The sequence below is a fragment of the Trachypithecus francoisi genome, unplaced genomic scaffold (genome assembly GCF_009764315.1).
Source record: "Trachypithecus francoisi isolate TF-2019V2 unplaced genomic scaffold, Tfra_2.0 Lachesis_group21, whole genome shotgun sequence".
Classification (NCBI taxonomy): Eukaryota; Metazoa; Chordata; class Mammalia; order Primates; family Cercopithecidae; genus Trachypithecus; species Trachypithecus francoisi.
Genome location: NW_022681467.1, coordinates 40,043,797 through 40,067,645, shown reverse-complemented (window position 1 = coordinate 40,067,645; position 23,849 = coordinate 40,043,797). Strand labels below are relative to the sequence as shown.

At 51.7% G+C, this 23,849-nt stretch overlaps 1 protein-coding gene across 7 annotated transcripts in view; it reads right to left on the bottom strand.

The window, feature by feature from the left end:
• HNF4A (hepatocyte nuclear factor 4 alpha) overlaps window positions 1–23,849 on the bottom strand; it is a 77,279-nt gene that overhangs the window by 10,675 nt on the left and 42,755 nt on the right. For 3 of the 7 annotated variants that reach the window (XM_033186482.1, XM_033186485.1, XM_033186483.1), the window contains exons 2-7: window positions 15,837–16,011; window positions 14,581–14,675; window positions 8,251–8,357; window positions 7,391–7,546; window positions 3,616–3,703; window positions 1,925–2,080 (exon numbers count right to left, since the gene is read on the bottom strand). In XM_033186482.1, the coding sequence (XP_033042373.1) occupies window positions 1,925–2,080; window positions 3,616–3,703; window positions 7,391–7,546; window positions 8,251–8,357; window positions 14,581–14,675; window positions 15,837–16,011 (777 nt within the window). Of the gene's footprint in view, window positions 1–1,924; window positions 2,081–3,615; window positions 3,704–7,390; window positions 7,547–8,250; window positions 8,358–14,580; window positions 14,676–15,836; window positions 16,012–21,283; window positions 21,347–21,832; window positions 22,076–23,849 lie in introns of those variants that run through there. The other 4 variants (XM_033186479.1, XM_033186480.1, XM_033186481.1 and 1 more) reach the window with 3 other exon arrangements.

Sequence of the window (23,849 nt, the reverse complement as noted above, 5' to 3'; positions counted from 1 at the left end):
CCACATAAAGTGTTTTAAAACAGCTCTTTAGTGAGCATTTAATATATGGGGCTCATCTTCCTCTTCATCACTATATATTTTTTTGTTTTGTTTTGTTTTGTTTTTTGAGATGAAATTTTGCTCTTGTTGCTCAGGCTGGACTGCAATGGCATGATCTTGGCTCCCACTGCAACCTCCGCCTTCCGGGTTCAAGCGATTCTCCTGCCTTGAAATCACACAGCTAATTTTTGTATTTTTAGTAGAGACGGGGTTTCACCATGTTGGCCAGGCTGGTCTTGAACTCCTGACCTTGAGTAATCTGCCTGCCTCAGTCTCCCAAAGTGCTGGGATTACAGGCATGAGCCACCGCACACGGCCTTTTCATTACTATTATTACTAGAGGTAATCTATCTGCAGTGTGAAGGACAGTGCCGGGCACACAGTAGGTCCTCTCTAACATGTAAGCAGGGAAGGCAAGCAAGCCTCCGGGGTTCAGGCATCTTTGACAATGGGAAACAAAAGCAGGTTTTGTACAAAGACTGACTACAAAGGCATTCTGTATAAACGCAGATGCGAAAGTCAGTGGACAGAATGGGGAGAGGAGAGCCAAGAGCCACAGGAGAGGGTAGTAATGCTTTATCTTCATCCTGCAATGTAAAGGGTTGGGAGATACTATCTACAGTTGATAGAACAAGAAAAGAAAGATAAAAGCACATAACATGCAACAGCGACACAAAAATAGCAATAAAAATATATTGGGAAAAATGAGGAAGAAAAGATGGGAATGGTAATGGAGAAAAGCAAAATCCTCTGCTATCCTAGGAGGAACGTTATGATCCAAAATGAATACATCAACAAATATAAGGCTTAGTCTTTCATTTAGAATTGTTGAGGAAACTGCCAGAAGAAACAATTAAAAGAATCAGACATGTTTCTCTTGGGGAGTAGACTTAGAGCTGGAAAAGTAGGATGGGGAGAAGTATTTGCATTTTAAGTATGTGTAGATTTATTTATTTACTTATTTTTTTTTTTTTTTAGATGAGGTCTTGCTTTGTCACCCAGACTGGAGTGCAGTGGTGCAATCATAGCTCACAGCAGCCTCGACCTCCTGGGCTCAAGAGATCCACCCACCTTGGCCTCCTGAGTAGCTGGGACTGCAGGTGCTCACTACCATCCCTGGCTAATTTTTTTTTAGTTTCTATAGAGACAAGGTCTTGTTACATTGGCCAGGTTGGTCTCGAACTCCTGGCCTGAAGTGATCCTCCTGCCTCTGCCTCCCAAAGTGCTGGGATTACAAGTGTGAGCCACCACATCAGGTTCTAGATATTATTTTGATAAAAATTTTTTAAGGAAAAGAAGCAAATATGAAAGAAAAGAGGAAGATGGGAAGTAAGGAGAAAGAAGGATGGAGGGAAGAAGTAAAAGAAGGGAAAGCCCAGGCCTTTGGAGTCAGGGTGCCCTGTCGAGTCATATCCTCCCTTTGTGTTTCTTTGAGATGGTGTCTCACTCTGTTGCCCAGGCTGGAATGCAGCAGCGCGATATTGGCTCACTGCAACCTCCGCCTCCCAAGTTCAAGTGATTCTTCTGCCTCAGTCTCCCAAGTAGCTGGGATTACAGGCATGCACCACCATGCCTGGCTAATTTTTGTATTTTTAGTAGAGATGGGGTTTTGCCATGTTAGCTAGGCTCGTCTTGAACCCCTGACCTCATGTGATCCACCTGCCTTGGCCTCCCAAAGTCCTGGGATTACAGGTGTGAGCCACCACACCTGGCCATATCCTCCCTTCAAATCTTGACTTGCCTCATCTGTTAAATGAAAACGGCCTCTCCTAGCTGTCGTTAACATGAGATGAGGTTGTGAACTCTGTACATAACCCAATAGGAGAAGTCTGGCAGAGTGTTCTGGAGAGAGAGTTAGGGATGGCTTAGGAGGTGCGCACTGTACCTGGGTCAAAGAAGATGATGGCTTTGAGGTAGGCATACTCATTGTCATCGATCTGCAGCTCCTGGAAGGGCAGCACCAGCTCGTCAAGGATGCGCATGGACACCCGGCTCATCTCCGCCAGCTCCGGGCAGTGCCGAGGGACAATATAGTCATTGCCTGGAAGGGTTGGGAGAGAGGGAGGATGGGAAGTCACCTTGGGTTGACCCCTCTCCTCTAGTTTTGGCTTTTAAGTTGGCAAGATAGTTGGTGCCTGTGGGAGGAGGACCTGCAGGGATGATGACTCCTATTTCACAGGTAAGGAAGCTGAGGCCCAGATTCAGAAGATGAGCTCCCTCGAGTAATCCGGCTGAGCTTGGAACTTGACTTTCTAGGACCCCTTTCACATGACCCAAGCTCCATTTACCAACGTGACTCACAAGATCGATGCCATTCAAAGGCCACCTGGTAGGCACCAAAGCATCAAAGTTAAAGGACCAGATTCTGGAACTGCACTGCCCTGCTTAAATGGCTCTGCTCCTGATAGCCAGTTAGAGTTGGATAAGTTACTTAACCTCTCTGTGCCTCAGTTTTCTCATCTATAAGATGAGGATAAATAATCGAGCTTCCCTCATAGCATTGTTGTATTAAAATAGGTAGTGTTTGCAAAGCAGTGAGCACAGTCCCTGGCGCATAGTGTGTGCTGTACAAGCGTTTAAAATAATAAATATGCTGGCTGGGCGCGGTGGCTCATGCCTGTAATCCCAGCACTTTGGGAGGCCGAGGCGGGTGGATCACGAGGTCAGGAGATTGAGACTATCCTGGCTAACATGGTGAAACCCCATCTCTACTAAAAATACAAAAAAAAAAAAAAAATTAGCCAGGCGTGGTGGCAGGCGCCTATAGTCCCAGCGACTCGGAAGGCTGAGGCAGGAGAATGATGTGAACCCAGGAGGCGGAGCTTGCAGTGAGCCGAGATCGCGCCACTGCACTCCAGATGGGTGACTGAGCACAACTCCGTCTCAGAAAAAAAAAATAATAATAATAATAAATATGCCATGAAGGCACAGGTGACACGGCCTGGGCTTTGTGCCATTCCCAACCACCTCTTGCTCCTACTCCAGAAAGAACATCAGAATGCACAGGTAGGCTGGGCACAGTGACTCACACCTGTAACCCCGGCACTTTGGGAGACTGAGGCAGGTGGACCATTTGAGGCCAGAAGTTTGAGATCAGCCTGGTCAACATGGTGAAACCCTGTATCTACTAAAAATACAAAAATTAGCTGGGTATGGTGGTGCACGCCTGTGGTCCCAGCTACTCTGGAGGGTGACGCAGGAGAATTGCTTGAACCTGGCAGGCGGAGGCTGAAGTAAGCCAAGATTGCACCATTGCACTCCAGCCTGAGTGACAGAGCAAGACTCTAAAAAACAAACCAAAAAAAGATGTACAGGTAATTCCAGGGATAATCCTGATTGTGCTCTGACTTTACTGCTGGGAATTTGATGCCTTACATCCACATTTCTTTGCATCTGAGTGGGGTACCCAGTTCAGAACTGAGTCCCGGAGCCCTCCAATGCAAGCCTGAGGACAGGGCCACTCCTGACTAGTCTCCCTCGCCCTTGCATGCCACCATGTGAATCTCCTTGCCTGGGTGAGTGCCATGCTAGCTACGCCCTCCCTGGAGCCCAGGCCAGGGCAGGCAGCCTCCTCACCTAGGAGCAGCACGTCCTTGAACACCATGGATCGCTTGGTGGCTCCGAGCAGCAGGTGCTCGCCAGCATGGGCTCTGAGCAGGGCCACCTGAAAGAGAGAAGGAACAGTGTTTGCCATCTGTACCCTTGGGAAGGCTGCCTGTAGCCAACTCAGTGACACTGGGCAAGTCAGCTTAATGCTCCCCTGTGCCTCTACCTGCCTGAACCGTGAAATGGGCATCATAAAACTACTGCCTATAAAACTAGAAACCTGGAAGGGATTCTGCAGAAAATCGGAAGGGGAAAGAACATGCGCTCAGAGCTGAGAGACCTCGTGCCAACTCTGCCCTTGAACTGTTGTGTTCTTGGGCGAGAAGCTGCTTCGCGCTGGGCCTCTTCTGTGTGCCTGAGGAAACTGTAAGAAACATTCTGTGTGCTTTTTTTTTTTTTTTTGAGATTCTCAAAAATGTCTATGATCCCAAAAAGTTCCAAAACCGTGGATCCCAAATTCCCACCCATGGACCAGCTATGGAGAATTATGAAGGGTGCTTTGTAAAAATACAGATTCTACTTTTTTTTTTTTTTTTTTTGAGACAGAGTCTCACTCTGTCACCCAAGATGGAGTGCAGTGGCATGATCTCGGCTCACTGCAGCTTCTGCCTCCCAGGTTCAAGTGATTCTCGTGCCTCAGCCTCCAGAGTAGCTGAGACTACAGGCATGCACCACCATGCCTGGCTAATTTTATGCTTAGGAGAGACGAAGTTTCACCATATTGGCCAGGCTGATCTCGAACTCCTGACCTCAGGTGATCAGCCCAACTCGGCCTCCCAAAGTGCTGGGATTACAGGCGTGAACCACTGTGCCCAGCCTGAAAATAAAGATTCTTAGGCCCTGAGATTCTGATCCTGATTCTGTATGTTTAGGGTGGGCCCAGGGATCTGTGTTTAATAAGCTCCACAGTTGACTCTGAAGTGCAATTCTGTTTGGGAAATCATTGCTGTGGCAGATCCCTCCAGGGACTGACATTGCAGGACTCCAGGATTCTGAGAGGGCATTACAAGAACTTGGAGGTGGATGTTGGGTCTCAGGGCTGGTCCTTCTCAGAGCAAAGGTATGAGCACTGGCCTCTGGCAGAGAATCACCTTGATGAAACCCTTCTCTGCAGGGCGTACAAGGCAAGACTTCGAAGACTAGAATCGTAGGTAGGTGCCCAGCAAGCTCACAGAAGGACATAGCCAGCCCACTGAGGGCCATCTGCTTTAGTGCTTGCCTGAGGACCAAAGGATGGCCTGAAATAAAACAGCACCAGGCTGGTAGCCTTAAGTATCTTATCTTCAAGACTGAGTTAGGGAGTTTGGAGGTTCTATAGCAAGCCAAACTAGAAGGTTAAAATGTCTTTGTTTGTTCATTCATTTGATTGTTCATTCTTTCAGTTATCAAATCCTAAATGCCTACTATATGCCAGACACTTTTTAAGACAATGGAGGCACAATGTTTAAAAATGAGAGACAAGGTGTCTAATCTCATCGAACTAACATTTTGTAGGAGAAAGTATGGAACAGATAGTAGAGAACAAATAAATACAAAGCACAGTGGGTGATCACAACATAAAAGAAAGAGGAAGGAGAAAAGATGGGAGGAAGGGAAGAAGGGAGGGAGGGGAGTGGAAAGGATGGTGAGAGCAATGGGGCAAGAATGGCTACATTAGATGGGGAGGTCAGAGGAGGCCTCTAAGGAGATGAAATTGTTAGAGGAAAAAAGAGATTTGCCTGAAGGTATTTGGCACAAAATAAGCCTTCAATAAATATTTGAATGAAGGAAGGAAGGAAAGGGGAAATGAATGAATGAATGAATGAGCAAACATCTTGACTTCTTCTCTAGCTCTAGCTGCTCCTAGGCAGCCACTTGTCCTTGCCCCTTCTATTCCCCATGGATAGAATCTTGTGACAAAAACAGAAAAAGAGGAAACTGCCTGGGAGGGGAAATTCACTTTCCATGACCAGTATGGAGGGAGGCCGAGGATGCTGACTGCTGAGGGCCTCCTGCGCGCCAGGCACTGTGCAAGCCTTTCATCAGTCACCCCAGCGGCCTTCACACCGCGAAGCACAAGACCTACATCTGAATCCCAGTTCTGTGGCTAACTTGCTCTGTGACTTCGGGCAAGTTGTGGTCTCTCTGTAAGCCCCAGTCTCTTTCTCCAGTTGTATCCCGGCCCAAGAAGCACACCAACTGGGAATCTAGTTTCTGGGGCAATGTCAACAGAATTGGAATGCCCTTTGGAGGACAATGCCCCCGATTTTCCCAGGGATGCCCCACCTGCATTGGGCAAGCTGGGCTCCTCATACACCAGGAATGGGGAGCTGGGAACCCTTCTGATCCCAGGTTCAACCCCCTGATATGGCAGCTGTTCTGGGGGGTGGGCCGGGAGGTCGGGGTGGTGTGTTAATGATTGTCCTCTGTTATTGGCCACCCATCATTGCTCTCTGAGAATGCTCTGAGCCCCAGCCAGGGAGGTTTGGGTGGGAAATCGAGGTTAACAATTGCTCAGGTTGGGGGTATCTTGTTGCCCTGCTAAGCCCCTGGGAAGGAACAGGAGGGATTAAACATTAATGTAGAGACTCCAGCAGAGGGGATTGGGGCCAGAGCACAAGGAGCAGGGGAGAGGGTAGGGGCAGATTGTCCAAGATCCTTGCCCTGTTGACTCTGCTAACGGAGGGAGGAACCATGGAAGAGGACCCTGGGTCCAGCCCCTGTATGAGGCTGGGGAGCAGCCAAACCAGCATTTTCACAGTGTCCCTAGATGCAGTATTAACAGGTGTTCCAGGAGAATCTTGGGGCCGCAGGAGTTTGGGAAGCCTTGGCCTCTGAGAAGTTTTCACAGACTCACATGCATTGTCAGTGTCTTATGCGAAGGTATGAAACAGGTAAGTGAATGCACCAGAGGCTGTCTCCAAAGCTGGGGAAGTGGCCCAGCCCAGCTCCTCTTCCCTAGGGGGGAACATCTCTTTGGAGGCCCAGGGGTGCTCTGGGCAGGACCTTCACAGGTGGCATCTCCGAAATTCATCTGTTCTCAGACACACGCCGCCTTCCTTCAACCCTTTCTTCCCCCAGGGACATTTTAGTATTCCAAAAACAAAATGTACGGTGGGAAATACGGTGCTGAGTTCAACGGTTTTGGTGGGAAAGAAGGAAGAAACTAACATTTAGGGAGACGAGCTCTGGTCCGGGCACTGCGCAGCTTGCTCCATCACCTGAGTTTCGCACTTTTCAGATAGTAATGTCCTCAGTTCCACTTTACAGATAAGAGAACACTGAGGCTCAGAGAGAGGAAGTCATTTGCCCAGGATTAGGCAGACAACCAGTATTAGAGCCAGAGCTTAAGCCAAAATCTCCTGATCCCTGCCCCAGGGTCCCTGTCAACATCCCCCTGGGAGAGCCACAGGTACGATGGTTAGGAGCTTGGACTTTGGAGCTTCCCTGCTAGGTTCTAATCCCAGCTGTGCTGGATAGTAGCTGTGTGACCTTGAGCAGGTTACTTAACCTCTCTGTGCCCCAATTTCCTCACCTATGAGATGGCAGTGATAATAGAACCTTAGTACCTACCTCATAGAGTTGTTGGAGGAGCTGAGTTAATATTTGTAAGGTGATTTAAAGTTTCAGACACATGTGTGCACTATACATTTTGTTAAATAAAATGAAATCAAGCCAGTCTGCAGCTATATCCCAGGTGGGCCAGCAGCCCCCTGGCTGCCCTGCCTGGTGCCCACTACTGCCCACTATCCACGCCCATCCTCACCTGGTCGTCCAGGGGGAGCTCGCAGAAAGCCGGGATGTACTTGGCCCACTCGACGAGAACCAGCAGCTGCTCCTTCATGGACTCACATACGTCTGCGATGCTGGCGATCTTCTTCGCCCGAATGTCGCCATTGATCCCGGAGACGGGGGAGGTGATCTTCAAGAGACACAGGGAAGAAAATGCTGGAGATGTCCGGGCCCTCCTGCACTCTCTGTCCCCTGCACAGGGCCCCCTCCCTGGAATCAGATGTGATGAGGGGCTGCATAATGGGTGCCTTCCAGCTCTAAAGGAAGCTCAGGGTAAAAACGGAGGGAGGGAGGAAGCAGGGATGAGGGAGAAGGGCTCCCTCTCGGCCTTCACCTGTTACCTGCCCCCTGCCTCCTCCTCTATCAGCTTTAGAGTGCCAAGGAGTCTCTCAGCCTTAGAGGAGAAGCAGGGAAAAAAATCATCATCCTTATGTGACAGTGAGGCAACCATGGCTCATAGAGGTGCTGTGACTTGCCCAAGGACACTCAGCAAGGGATGGGCTGGGCCCCACGTTGCCACCTCTGTCCACTGAGCCACTGCTCTGTTCTCTCGGGGCTGAGCTGATGGCAGGCCCTCAGTGAAGGCGAAGACTCTGCTTGGCCTGTGGGATGTAGGCAGTAGGATGAATTAGAACATGTCCCAGGGCACCAGGTTCGAGTTCTGCCCTTGCTGCTAACTGGGCCATGTGACACCAGACTCAGTATCCCTCTGTAATATCTGAGGCCCCTCCCATCAGCTGCTCCAGGGCCTGGCTGGGGAGAATGGAGGTGGAGGAGGTGAGCTCCTCTGTAGTGTGGGGGACCCCTGGGGGAGTGGCAGGGTCACCCCGGTACCTGTCGGGACAGGACCTCTGCCTGCAGGAGCGCATTGATGGAGGGCAGGCTGCTGTCCTCATAGCTTGACCTTCGAGTGCTGATCCGGTCCCGCTCATTTTGGACGGCTGTGAGAAGGCAGAGAGAGGTGAGGAGGCAGAGCAGGGATGGAGTGAGGGGGTGGGAGTGTCTGTGACTGATGAGGAGTGGGAGCAGGAGGTGGGGGGCATCCAGAGAACAGGCCCACATCAGCATGTGGATTGAGGGGAGATGGCCTCTAACTCAGCTGGTGGAAGAACTTTCTACATATCAGAACTGCCCCCCACATAATGGAGAGGCTATAGGAGTGATCCATCCATCATTAGGGACGAGCAAGACAGTGATGACTCAGCTAGGGGCTTAAAATGGGTCTTGAGCATTGAGGAGGGGATTTGACTAGATTCAACATGTTCAGGCTCTGGTCTACAAAAGGGTCCCTTTCTTTCCAAATCAAAGTGAGTAAAGCAAGCAAAACAAATTACTCTGGGTGACACGGAGATGGCCTGGGGATTCCAGAACAAGGGGATCTGGGGGCTCCAACTGCCTTGATGGTTTTTTGCATCATCAGGAGCTGCATGTACTCCCGACTAACCTCAGCATCAGCAAGGCCAGGCGCTGTCTCCCTCCCTCCCACTGCTGTTCTGTTCCAGGCACTGAGGGATCTGGAGCCTCAGCCCACCGGGGCCCCAGGCTCCACTGCCCGCCCCCATCTGGGTCAGTCCTGGCCTGAGATAGAAGATGATCCTTCCACTGTCCTGACAGTGAATGGGATAGCCCTTAGAGTCCAAGAGGCCTCACTGTGGAATGAGGCTTGGCTGATTCGGAAAGGAGAGATGATGAAGCTCCACAAGACCTGGCTTCCTGTCTGGAACCTGCCACTCTGTGTGCTGGTGGCAATCGCAGCCTCTCTCTGGGGCTCAGTTTCCCTACCTGTGGGCATCTCCCTGCCAGCCAGCTCCCTGCACTTTCTCGTCTCAGGGACTGGCAGGTTGGTTCTTCCAGTCCATCAAGCCGGGGCGCCTTCCTTGGCTTCCCCTCACACCCCAGTGCTGTAATGATCCTGACAAACAGACGCGCTGCTCCCTCCCTGCTCCTGGGCCTGCTGTCTCTCCTGGATTAGATCAGCCTCCTCCTGGGCTCTGCTTCTTCCTTGTGCCTGCAGTCCATAGTCCTCTCACAGAGGGATCCGTTCAAGTTGTGTCCCCTACTGCTCAAAACCAGTGCCTTCCAACCTCACAAGTCCCTAAGGCCCTTCCTCTCCTCTCTGATCGCACCTTTTAGCAGCTTCCCACTACTCACTCTGTCCCTGAAAACCCACCTCCCCGCCTGGATGCATCTGCACACTTGAGGGCTGCTGTGGTCACTACCTGGGGTTCCCTTTCCCGCACAGCACAGCAGCATCTTCATTTCACTCCTGCCTCTGCACAAATGTCACCTTTCAGACACCCTCTCCAGCCACCCTGTCTAACACAGCATGTCCCCGACCCTGGCCCTGCCCTACCCCGCTTTATTTTTCTTCAGGGCACTTATTGTAGAATTATTTGTTACTTCCTTTACTATCTATCTCTCTCTGAGAAGGAAAGCTTCAGAAGGCCAAAACTCCAACCCTGCTGTCGCTGCTGTCGTCCCAGCCACCAGAACAGAGCCTGGTACACAGTAAGTGCTCAATAGATATTTGTGTAGTGAGAGAAAGAAGGTGCTGGAGGAGGCAAGCTCTAATTCTTTTTCTTTTTCTCTTTTTGTTTTTGAGATGGAGTCTAATTCTGTTGCTCAGGCTGGAGTGCAGTGGCGCAATTATAGCTCACAGCAGCCTCAACCTGCTGGGCTCAAGTGATCCTCCTGCCTCAGCCTCCCGAATAGCTGGGACTACAGGCATGTGTCACCATGCCTGGCCTTTTTTTTTTTTTTTTTTTTTGAGAGATGGGGTCTCATTATGTTGCCTAGGCTGGTCTCAAACTCCTGGTTTTAAATGATCCACTCAACCTCACAAAATGCTGGGATTACAGGTGTGAGGCACCACGCCTGGTCATAAACTCTAATTCTTGTAAGAACCCTATTTCTCCAGGGAACACTGACACCCTAGCTGTTCGACTTTCTCTTGATGTTGACACATTGTTAAAATCAGAGAATAAAAGTCAAATCCTCTGCATTGAGCCCGGGAGTCAGTGGATGGAACAGAAGTCCAGAAGCAAGCAACCTCCTCTCAGACCCACCACGTGGACAGGGCCAGCTCAGAGCACGGTTTCCCTGCCTGGGCGGTCCGCCCCACCTGCCCACACCCCTCCCACGGCAGCCTCCTGCCAGCGCCCGCACCCACCCACCAGGGCGCCAAGTGGCCGGCGGGCCGAATGAAAGGGCTGCAGTCAGCAGCTGCGGCTAGGGCTCCTCAAGGTTAGGCGGGCGTTATCAGTGCCCGGCGCGAGCTCAGTCACGGAATGATGTTTTCCAAATGTTTGCTCAGTATTAGCAGGGTCGGGGACCTAATGTAACTTCTATTGAATATTAACCGACCTGGGCAGAGGCGGAGAGGTGATGAGCCTGTCTTCCCAGAGAACTCCTGGGTAGGGGGCTGAGGGGAGCAGGGCCGTGGCTTCCGAGGAAGGTCCCATCAGATGGCCCCCGGGCCATCACCAACGCTCACCTCCTGCAACCCTGGGTCCACTTTCTGGGCTGGGTTTTTGATGTCAGGAGCCGGATATCTGTCCTGGGCCTGACAGCAGAGGCCCAGGCAGGTATCTGTCTCCCTGGCTTTGGGTTACAGCAAAGAATTCTTGGCCCGCTGTTGGCCCATTGACCCTCAGGGTTCTCCCTGGATTCTTTGTCCCTCCAGGGAGCCCGTTCCGGCCACGGTGGACTATCCTCTGGCAGAGACTTACAGGCCCATGAGACCTGAAGCCCCTCTCTGTGGTGGAGAAAAAGTTTCAGCCGTCTAGATCAAGAAATGTGTCTCCCAAACTGATCACTGCAAGTTTCACTCCAGGGAGCTTGGCGTCTGCTCAGCTCTGGGGAGCCTGAGTTCTAGACCTGACTCCAGCCCTGACCCATCACATCACCTCTCTAGCCTCAGTGTCCTCTTCTGTAAAGTGGGGAGTGGGTAGGTTTGATGACCTCTTACAGACTCAGCTGGTCTCGAAATCCTACCTTCCCAGTTCACACTTTCTGGTTCTCAGAAACTATTTTGGATTTCAGTCCTCAAATTCTCCTAAAGTCATCAAGAAAAAGAATGAAAACTTGCCCCAACTCTCCGGCCCAGTGAGACTTCCACTGAGACTTTCTTTGGGCTTTGGGAGCTTCCCGGCAGGCTGAGGAGGGTTGGTGGGGCTTGGAAGACTTAGGCACAGCTAGGAATACCCTCATTTCCTACAGCTTGACCACGGTGACAACTGAACACTTTGTCACTCTGGCCCGTTCTCAAAACAACCAAGTGACTGCATGTGTCATGAACTTCCAGGTAACCCAGGCATGTAAACAAGCACCAGCATCAACTAACCCATGCTCACTTGCCATCAGCCAACTCTCCTATCCTCCGGGCAGCATGTCCGTTTCCCTGGGCCAGGAAGCAAGCAGCTATTTTCAAGGCTGAGCTAAGGCTGAATGGTCTGGGGCTCTCATCCCCCTTCCAAGAGCCTAGTAAGGGGTTTGCTGGCTTTGCAGCAGCTCAAGAGAGGGCCAGGGGTCGGGCGCGGTGGCTCATGGCTGTAATCCCAGCACTTTGGGAGGCCGAGGCACATCACCTGAGGTCAGGGGTTCGAGAGCAGCCTGGCCAATATGGTGAAACCCCATCTCTACTCAAAATACAAAATTAGCCAGGTGTGGTGGCGCACGCCTGTAATCCCAGCTACTCGGGAGGCTGAGGCAGCAGAATCACTTGAACCTAGGAGGTGGAGGTTGCCGTGAGCCGAGATCGTGCCATTGTACTACAACCTGGGCAACAAGAGCAAAATTCCATCTCAAAAAAAAAAAAAAAAGAGGGGACCAGGGAACAAACACACCCATCCTAGTGGGCAGTGTGACTTGTGCAGGTAGGTCAGGGAGTGCGGAGCGAGACTCATAGGGCCGAAGCGTTCATTATCCAATGTCCTCATTTTATAGATGGGAAAACTAGAGGCCAGAAGGGACAGAAACGTCCCTAAATTACACAAGTGAAAATGACTCTGGATGTCTAATAAGAGACATTTATAACAACTGACCACACGCAGGACCAGGCCACACGCAGTGGAGGTGGGTAGCCATCCACTCAGGAGGGCTGCCAACCCCTCTCCCTTCTGCCTGTCACAGACCTGAGCTTTCACTGTGACAGAGACGTTCTCTCAAACGCAGTGCCCTCTGGATGACACCTAGGAACAATTGTAGTGCCTAAAATCTTAGGCTTTTGGGATAATGGAATCACTGACTAATACAACCACGGAAATGTTGGAACCTCAGTCTGTGCTCCTCAATCTTTTTCTTGCCTCCAGCTGTTCACACGCGCATCAGGTTCCCATTCACAACCTTTCTCGGTCCACAGAATGGAAGCTGAAGTGGATGAGACAGGCTCAACCCCATTGAAAACTGGGTTTGGGAGATGAGGGAGTGTCTGCAGCTTGAAAAAGCCCCTCTTGCCCTTAGAGAATGACTGAGGTCTAGATGTTACAATTGCAGTGTTTACAGCAGGCCTTGGGGACCACCCACTCCTGCATCGGGGTCAGCAAGCCCAGATTTTCCAAGACAGCTCGTGAGTTCAAACTAAGGCCCCATAAGGATGAGACATAGAAGATATTTCCAAGGGAGGGGCAGAGAAAACAGGGGGCCAGGAGCAGATACAGGGGAAACAGCGTCTACCAAAGCCCCCCCTCCCCTCCTTCTCAGTGGGCCCGGGAGCAAGCTGGGTCCTACATTCCTGCTTCTGGGGTGTGCTCAGGTGGTGGGGGTGATGGTGTTTCTACAGAACTAGCAGGACTAGACCAAGGTTTGGCTGGTGTGGCCCAACTGTGGACTAGAAGGGAAGGTCTGGGACTAGTTGCAGAGCTGGGAAAGGTTGACTTTAGAGGAGCAGGGAATGAAGAGATTCGAAAATGAACTCAAGTTACTTTTTTATTTTTTGAGAGAGAGTCTCGCTGTCTTGCCCAGTCTGGAGTGCAGTGGCATGATCTCGGCTCACTGCAACCGCCGCCTCCTGGGTTCAAGTGATTCTCCCGCCTCAGACTCCCGAATAGCTGGGACCACAGGCATGCGCCACCACACCCAGCTAATTTTTTTGTATTTTTAGTAGAGACGGGGTTTTACCATGGTGGTCTCAAACTCCTGACCTCAAATGATTTGCCTGCCTTGGCCTCCCAAAGTGCTGGGATTACAGGCATGAGCCACTGCGCCTGGCCTCAAGTTACTTTAAAGCAGTTAAAAGATTTTTCTTCCCTTGCTTGGGCTGAAAACAATTTTAAATCTCCCTGGGATCTGGAGGGCATAAAATAATAGACAGTGCTGAAGTGTGGTCCAAATAACAGAAGCTCTGGGACCTCAGGTCTTCCAAGCAGCAGTTGTGAGGCCCTAGGCAAGTTGCTTAACCATTGTGGGCCTCAGTTCCTGCATCCACAAAAAGCGGGGAATTGTAATAGGTTCAATGGGCTGGTCTCCTTTCCTTTTCATGACATTTTCCCACACAGGGTTGTCATGAAAATGAAATGAACCCAGCTCATTGAAATGTGGAAAAAGCCCAGCCCAGTGACTGATACCTGCTGGTAGCAGGAGGCCTGGCAAGACCTTAATAAATATTGTGCTCTGGTCTTCTCCTCCTCCTTCGTCCAGGATGGGACTGGAGTCTTGTTCCCATTTTCTAGAATGTGAAGACTTTGGAGATCACCTGACACCCACGAATGAATACTAAGGGAATTGGGGCATTTGTCCCTGGGACAGGAAGCTCAGGCATCGGGCACCCCGGCTGTCCCCTTTGTCAAGTTGGGGTAGTGAGTACTCAGATGTGTGCAATGTCATTCTCTATGCTTGTCCTAATGTTCAAAATATTATATTAAAACACACACACACACACACAATGTGGCTGCTTTGTGGTGGCACAGACAGGCAGGCAGGGGTGGTGGTTGCTGGGAGCCTGAGGAGCCAAGAGTAGGAGCTTATCTCTCTGAATCTTTCTCAAGACCAAGCCCAGCCGCTCCCTATGGTCAGATTTCCCGGCCCTTCCTCTTCTCAGCCATTAGCCAGTCACCCTGGGGCCTGCCACTGAGTCATAAAGTGTGGCTACAGTTGTAAATGACTGTCGGGGAGATGTGGGTGCAGGTGGGGCAGTGGTGGCGGGGGGCGGGGAGGGCCGAGGCTCACCTTCCTTCTTCATGCCAGCCCGGAAGCATTTCTTGAGCCTGCAGTAGCGGCACTGGTTCCTCTTGTCTTTGTCCACCACGCACTGCCGGCTAAATCTGGGGAGGGCTTTGGATGGTTGGATGGAGAAGACACAACTTCCTCCTCTAAGGACAGAACTAGGGCCCTGGCTACCCAGTTGACCCCCAGCCTCAGTGCTCTCATCTCTTCATCCCAGGAGTTCTCTCTTGAGCCCACCAGGAGCTGGAGAGGTGCTATGAACTCTCTAAGAGCCCAGTCCTGTCCTGCTAAACATGGGGAAACTGAGGCTCAGAGAAGCAACGTGTGGTCTTGGGTCGCTCTGCTGGTTGGTGTTAGAGCTGAGTTGGGAACCTCGACCTCTTGAGTACCAGAGCCCTGCTATTTCCACCACATCCTATAAAAGCCCAGAACCCAGAGCAGGCTCCTGGTTATGGCTCAGAGTTAATACTTGGTTCATATAAGCCTCTCTCTGGAGGGGGATAGGAAGTAGAGGCAGTGCCACACAGTGGTGACGGGTGGGGTCCTGAATATTAACCCTGGCTCTGCCATTGAGTCAAGCTGGTTGACCTTGGGCAAATGCCTAGCGCTCCACGTCACAGCTTCCTCCTCTATAAAACGGGAATAGCAACAGTAACCCTCTCACAGGGTGTTGACAGGTGAAATGAAGTCATGCACTGATGGGCACAGTCTCTGTAAATGACAAGTGCTCACGATTGACAGCTGCTATGATTTTATTATTGTCGTTACCCAGAACAGGAGATGATTTCGAAAGAGGGCTCTCCAAGGCCTTGAGAAGACTTTGGGTTTGGTGGAAGCCCTTGGGGTAGGTGGAATGGCCTGGGGTCGGTGGAGTGGCCTGGGGTCAATCTCTTATTTGTCCCCGAAAAAACACCAGAGTGGAAGACGGGCTCATCTACTGAGACTTCAGAAGAGGCCTCATGGAATGGGAAAAAGAACAATGGGCTCAAGGGGATGATTTAATACACACAAAGACTTAGTATGGTGCCTGGCATATGATAAGAGCTCAATAAACGGCAGCCAGTAGCTTGATGAGCAGTAAATGTGGTTCCTAGAATAGATGCTCTTCTTGGATTCACAAAGCCTACAAAACCAGAAGAGCCGTGAAGGCCCTGAAGGGCAGCTGTCTCTGGGACCCACCCACTCAGGGAGAAGACAGACCTTGGGGCCATGAGCCCAAGTGTGCCCATTTCCCAGCTGGAGAAATTGAGGCTCCTCACCTGCAGGAGTACATGTGGTTCTTCCGCACACTCCTCCGGAAGAAGCCCTTGCAGCCGTCACAGCTCGAGGCACCGTAGTGTTTGCCCGTGGCCCGGTCCCCGCAGATGGCACACAGGGCGCTGACACCCAGGCTGTTGGGCACGTTGAGATTGGTGCCTTCTGATGGGGATGTGTCTGCACCAGGAGAGAAGGGAGTGAGGCTTCAGGAAGAACAGAAAGTCAGACATCTAAGGGAGCCTTGCGGGGATCTCTCTAGGGCTTCGGCCGCAGCCAGATCTGGGGGCTGTTCCCACTCCATCACTTCCCCGCTCAGTGACCTCCCGACTTTTTGGAGCTTCAGTTTCACATCTGTAAATTAGGGCTGGTTGTGACTTCACAGAGTTGTGTCTGAGGGTCTGCATCTCCCTGTGGTGGAGGCCATGAGCCCCAGCTTTCTCTAGGAAGGCATGAAAACCTGGCCACCTTCTGGGGTGGGAGCCTGTCTCCTAACTGGGAAGGGGGCTGCAGAAGGGAGAAACATTCCCCTGCAATATCTCCTGAGAACCAGGTCCTGTCCCTCAGTTCTCACCAAGGGACCAGGGCTGGGTGGATCTCAGCTTGCGTGCCCAGGGACGCCGCAAATTCTCTGAAGAACGGGAAAGACTTGGGCCGAGAACAGTCCCACTCATGTGGCCTCCTAGGAGGGTCTGGACACGTCTCCCATCCCTCCTGTCCCACAGGCAAAAGCTATGCATCTCCACAAATGTGAGGAGGGCCATAGAGGCAGGTGGAAAGAGGATCTCGGGCTGGGTGCCAGGAGTCCTGGGCATTAGTGCTGATGCTGCCACTAACTCGCCTGTAAACTTGGGCAACTTCCTTTTCCTTGCTTCAATTTCTTCTGGGCCTCAGTTTCTCTAACCATAAAAGGGAGCAGTTTGACTGGTCTGTTTCCAAATTTAAAAAAATATCAGCTGCTGAACTTCCCCCGCCTTTTTTTTTTTTTTGTCAGCAAATATTTCAGCAAAGATAGACCCCTTTGGAGAAGATGACAAATGCAATGGATCAGCCCGCGGGAAAATGCAAGCGTGTGTGCCACACAGTCCACACACATGCACACACGCCACACACAAGCACACACACGCACCACACAGTCCACACACGTGCACACACCACACACAAGCACAACACACGCACCACACAGTCCTCACACGCACACACGCCACACACAAGCACACACATGCACCACACAGTCCATACACGCCACACACAAGCACACACACGCACCACAGTCCACACACGCATGCCACACACAAGCACACACACGTGCACCACACAGTCCACACACACACACCACACGCAAGCACATACACGCACCACACAGTCCACACACGCCACACACAAGCACCACACAGTCCACACACATGCACACACACCACACACAAGCACACACATACACACCACACAGTCCACACATGCCACACACAAGCACGCACACACGCACCACACAGTCCACACACATGCACACATGCCACACACAAGCACGCACACACGCACCACACAGTCCACACACACGCACACATGCCACACACAAGCACACACACACGCACTACACAGTCCACACATGCACACACCACATGCCACACACAAGCACACACACATGCACTACACAGTTCACACACACACGCACCACACAGTCCACACACAAAAAAGCACACACGTCACACACAAGCACACACACATGCACTACACAGTCCACATACACACCCACACATGCACCACACAGTCCACACACACACACGCTACACACAAGCAGACACACACCACATAGTCCACACAAACGCACACACGCCACACATAAGCACACACACAGGCACCAGACACGCACGCACACACACCACAGTCCACCCACACCACACAGTCCACACACGAACACACACATGCACCACACAGTCCACACGTACACACACCACACATAAGCACACATACGCACTACACAGTCCACACACACGCACACACACCACACACGAGCATACACACACGCACTACACAGTCCACACACACATGCATCACACAGTCCACACACACACACATACATGCCATGCACAAGCACATACACGGTCCACACACGCACACACACCACACAGACATGCACATACATGCGCACACACACACCACAGTCCACACACATCACATAGTCCACACACACATGCACACACACACAGACCACACAGTCCACACACACCAAACATAAGCACACACACGCACCACACAGCCCACACACATTCACACAGACACACACCACACAGTCACACACACATGCACACACACACCAAACAATTGACATACACCACACAGTCCACACACAAACACATACACATGCACCACACAGTCCACACACACACGCACACACCACACAGTCCCCACACACACAGACATGCACAACAGTCCACACAGGCACACACACACACCACAGCCACACACACACGCACGCACACACACGCACATACATACAGTCCACACATGAACATACACACACGAACACACACAGTCTACACATATGCACACACACAATTCACACACACATACACACATATCACACACATATATACACTCGTGTGCACACGTACACTCCACACACATGAACATGCACACACAATTCACACATATGCACACACAGTCCACACACACGTGCACACACACATACACACAGTCCACACATGCACAGATGTGCACACACATATGCACACACAGTCCACATATATAACACATGCATGCACACACATACACAGTCCATACACATGCACACACACGGACACATACACACATCACACACATACACAAACGTGTGCACACACACAGTCCACACATATACATACACATACACACAGTTCACACACACATACACACATGCACTTACACAGACACACATACAAACATGCACACACACACACACGTGTATTCATAGAAATCCTGAATTCGACCTTGGATTCCTCAGAGGCATCCAGTTAGGCCCAGAGAGGGCCATGTGCTGTAGGTAACAGCACAGCCTCTGAAGTCCTTCTGCCCAGGGTTCAGTCCCAGCTTGCCCACTTTTTAGCCATGTGACGTTGGCTGTGTTCATATACTTCTGTATGCTTTTGTTTCCTCATTTGTAAAATGGGGAATGTGATATTCCCCTAGGTTTGTTATGGGGACCCGGTGAATACTCATTTGTGTATGTGAAGTGCTTGGCACATAGTAAGCACTATATCAGTGTTCGTGAAATAAAAACTTTTCTGCATAGGAAAACTCTCGGAGCAGAGGACTTTCAGCCTCTGTCACAAGCAGACACTGCCGCATCTCATTTCTGCCATCACAGACTCCCAGGTGTCCCCAGGACTTGGTGAATTATTCCTGGAGATGGGGATAATTGTTAAGCCACATGGGTGCCCTTTCTCCCTCGGCCTCTCCTCCCTCGACCCCCAGGGAGACTGACCCTACAGCTCCTGGTCATTCAGTAGGAGGCTGGGGAAGTAGCTCCCAGCTCTGGGGCAGGATGGGCTGGGGCTGTCAGCTCTATCATCTCCCCTCTGAGGTCAGCCGAGCACCTCCATTCTGCAGGTGAGGACGCTGAGGCTTAGAGAGGACAAGTGGCTTCCTGATGTCATCGCACTGCTTGCTGTGAAGCAGAGCCACAGGTTTATGGTCCAGGCTTGCTGGGCTACTCCCGCCAGTGCCGCACGTATTGAGGTGTCTGCTGGGGCCTCTAATGAACAAGGAGCCCCCTGGGGCTGCCGCTGCATTGAGGTGGGGAGTGGACGGGGAAGAAATATCCTTGGAGCCTTTGAGCCACCAGCCCAGGATGTACTCAAAACACTTCAGAGGACAACTTCACATAACCCCAATTCAGACCACTTCAAACTCCAGTGAGGAACGTGGGAACCCTGCTTACAGATGCTCAGAGCCCTTGACATGACCCATGTTGAGGCCAGGCCCTTTACCAGGGCTAAACACCCAGGCACCTTGTTTTATTTATCCTCTGGCCAGTGCTGGGAGGCAGACACTATTATTTATTCCCATTTTATAGATGAGGAAACTGAGGCTCAGAGAGGAAACTGCCTTGCCACGTTCACACAGGTTGGAAGGATCTATGCCGGATTTGCGCCCAGATCTTTCTGGTTCCAGAGCTGGAGGTGGTCTTGTCTTTGGGACATCCAGTTCAGGGGCTTGGCCTCTGCCTCAGGAGCACACAGTTCCTGGGCTTTGAAAAAGTGATGAGGTCGGGGAGCAGCCCGGGGCAGGGCAGCGGTCCTCGTGGGGCCACGCGACACTCCACCTAGTACGGCTTCAACTTGTTTGCTCTCTCTGGTGTGTTTTCGCCTTGCGCTCCTCACATGGCCCTCAGGCCTAAAAGCCCGCCAGCCAGCAGGCCTGGGGGAGTGAAGCCTGTTTTGTAGAAGATACAGAAGCCAGGAGAGGGGAGGTGACATGCCCAAGGTCACACAGATTGGATAGCAGGGGCAGGTGAGCACCTGCTGAGCTGACAACAGGCAGTGCCCAGCGACTGCCTCCTCACTCTAGCTGAGCTGACCACAAGCTTCCAGGCCTCAGCTGGAGCTGCAGCCTGATACTGGCTGTGTGGCTCCAAGACACAGAAGTGGGGTGGCAGGCTGACCTCAGCCAGCTGCCTGCCCCCTCTCCTCTGAGGCTGGCCTGGGACCGATGGGGCCCTTCCCTCCAGGAGGGGTTTCCAGGTCTCCTCTTTTCCCCTACATCCCTGGGGAGGAGAACTGCCCGCCCCTCCAGATACGCTCCGGTGATGTCGGAGGGGATGCCTAAATCTGGAGACACGCCGGCAACAAAATCTGCTCAGAGACAAACGGACATGTTGCTGATGTGAATCTCACTTGGTGAATGGCAACAACAGAGTCCTGCACTTGGGTCTGTGCAATCGGGCACACCAGAGACCGCTGACCCCCGCCCGCAGTACGGGGGACTGCATATGTACACAGGCACACATATGGGCACACCAGAGACCGCTGACCCCCGCCCGCAGTACGGGGGACTGCGTGTGTACACAGCAGGTATAAATGTGGGCACACCAGAGACCGCTAACCCCCGCCGGCACTACAGGGGACTGCATATATACACAGCAGGTACAAATATGGGCACACGACAAAACGCCCACACAGGATAAAGATGCAGGAAGAACAGGGCACTCCAACAGGTCTACATGCACAAACACATGTGCTCTATGACCCGCACACACAGCACACATGTACCAACATCCACAGACACACACACACATAGTCACTTACATACACAAGCAAGATCAACACAGGCACCTCCTAGAGACACAAACACAGACCCACTCAATGAATACAAAGAAAATAGACCCAGAACTCACACAGAGAGACAAATGAACACACATATGCAAATATGTTCCTGAAAGCATCACCCCACCCATACAACCTACATGGAAACTCACCATCACACACGAACGCACACACCACACACACAGTGCTGAGTTGGCTTCTCAGTTAGCAAGACTTCCCTGAGAACTCCGTTTTCCCTAGGAAAGTCCCAAAGACACCAAGAAATGCAGTTATGTCTCCAACCACCATCTCCAGGGATACAATGTCCCTTGCTGTCTCTCTGAACCTAGGCCCAAGGGGTTCACCAAGGGGCCGTGCTGGGCTGAATTGCTGGAGCTGGGCACCAAGGAGGAGCTCACCATCACGTCACTGCGCCAAGTGCCAAGCAGAGCCGCTGTGAGGCAGTGAGGAATGGAAGGGCCTGGGAGGAATAGCTGGGACCGACTTTTGCTGGAAATTGGCCCTTGCAGGCCTCCCTTCCCCCGGAATGCCTGTGATCACTGCACCTGGGCACATGGGCTTCACCTGGCAACACCTGTGCTGGCCTGTAGGACCAACCTACCATTTTCTATCATTCTCCTCCCACCCCAGAGTTGAGTGCCAAAGATCTGTTCCTGGACCCAGGCACACCTGCCCCCACTGACACACCTGCCCCCACCTACCGTTGCCCATCGTCAACACCTGCACATTCTCAAATTCCAGGGTGGTGTAGGCTGGGTCCAGTGCAGCACTGTAGTCGGCCATGTCCATGTCGACGAGGGTTTTGGAGAGTCGCATTCTCCCTGCCTCCACTCTGCGGCCACCTGCCCTGCCCTGGACGCCCACCCGGAAGGCCCCCGCCCTCCGCCCTCCCACTGCCTCCTCCCAGTGCCCTCTCTGCCTTCCTTTCAAACCGTCCTCTGGGAAGATCTGCTGGGAGTCTTGGCCTAGCCTCTGTGAAGGGGTGGAGGCTCTGCCGGGGAGGGGTGGGGGTTAATGGTTAATCGGTCCCCCGCCAGTGGATAGGCAGGGCGGGGCTGCAGGGATTTGGCTGTTTGTTGGTTTCTGGCTGACACCCGGGGTGCTAATTACAACTGTTGAGGCCCTAACTCACCGATGTTCAGTTATCAATTGTACAAGCCAGGCATCATGACTCACGGGCACTCATTTGACCCTTGACTCACCCATCCCTCCAAGCCATTGTCACCCCAAGTCAGGCATTCTAACTGATACTATCGGGCACTGACAGCCTACCTCCAAGATCCCCTAATTCAATAACTTCCCAAATCATTGACTTCTACCCTCAATGCTCTTGCAGAGATAGGGCTGCCCCATGGCCCATGATTTGGAAACCTAAATCCCAGGCCCCACATGCCAATCTTCTGGATCCTTGTTCTGGGAGCTCCCTTCCAGTTCCCCTGCAGTTTCCCAGTTCCCCTGGGAGCAGAAGGTACTAGAAGTTTGGGAGGGCCAGATCACCTCCAATTCCCTGCTCCTGCTCCCTATGATCCCACCCTGCCCCTCACCATCTCCCACAGCTCCCAGTGTTTCTGCCCAGGCCGACTCCATCTCGGATTTTCCCGTCACATTCTCCTGTTTCCCTCACCCCCACCCCCTCCCAGAGCAGGCAGATACTTGGATTTACATTCTGGCGCCTACCATCTACTAACTGGGACCTTGGGTAAATGATTCTCTCTGAGCCTCAGTTTCCTTCTCTGTAAAATGTACAATCAACCTCAAAGGGTGGTCTGAGAAGGAAATGAGATGGCATAAATCACACAACAAATGGGGCCTCACAGACCTCCATCCTCTTCCTCCTCCCTCTCCCTGTTTCGTATCCCCCTTTCCATCCCCGTTTCTCTCCACCTATCTCCTACCTTCAGAGTGGGCTTTGTGTGGGTATCGCCAGTGCAGTCACAGGCAGCCCAACCCTTAGAAAGTCCTGGTGCCTGGTTCATCATGACTTAAAATCCATCATGACTTTTGAACAAGGGGTTGTGCATTTTTGTTTTGGACGGGGCCCTGAAAATTACACAGCTGGTCCTGGCTGTCTTAAGTTCATGGTGCGCTCTGTTCTTCTCACTCCCTCCAGCCCTCATTGCCTTCTGTGCAGACATTTTCAAGGGCTGCCAATCAATCTGGGGAAGTAAAGTCTTGATGTAGAAGGCAGAGAGTGAGGGCAGAGGAAGGAAAGCCTGAGACTTGGGAGGCCTGAGAGCCTGTCCTCTGCTGCTGACTGGAAGGGCAGGTTGGAGGGACTTGGTGACACCTGTGAGCAAGAGTGGGTGAATTAGTGGGAGCACCAATTAATGAGTGAGTGTGTGGGGGAATTAATGAGTGGGTGAATTAGGAGTGATTGAATTAGAGACAGGGTGAATTAATGAGTGGATTGGCTGAATGCACGAACTGAGTGAGTGAATGAACGAATGAGAGGGTAAATTACTGAGTAAGTGAGCAAATGGGTGGGTGAATTAATGAGTGAATGGGTGGGTGAATTAATGAGTGAGTGAATGAGCAAATGGGTGAGAGAATTAATGAGTGGGTGAATTAACGAGTGAGAGAATGAGTGAATGTGTGGGTGAATTAATGAGTGAGCAAATCGGGAGTCAGGGCATGTGTTTGAGTGCTTTGAGGAGGCATCTCCATGTTCTTCCCACTGCTAGAAGCCCTTTCTCTGCCCTGCTTAGCTTTATTCTCCCC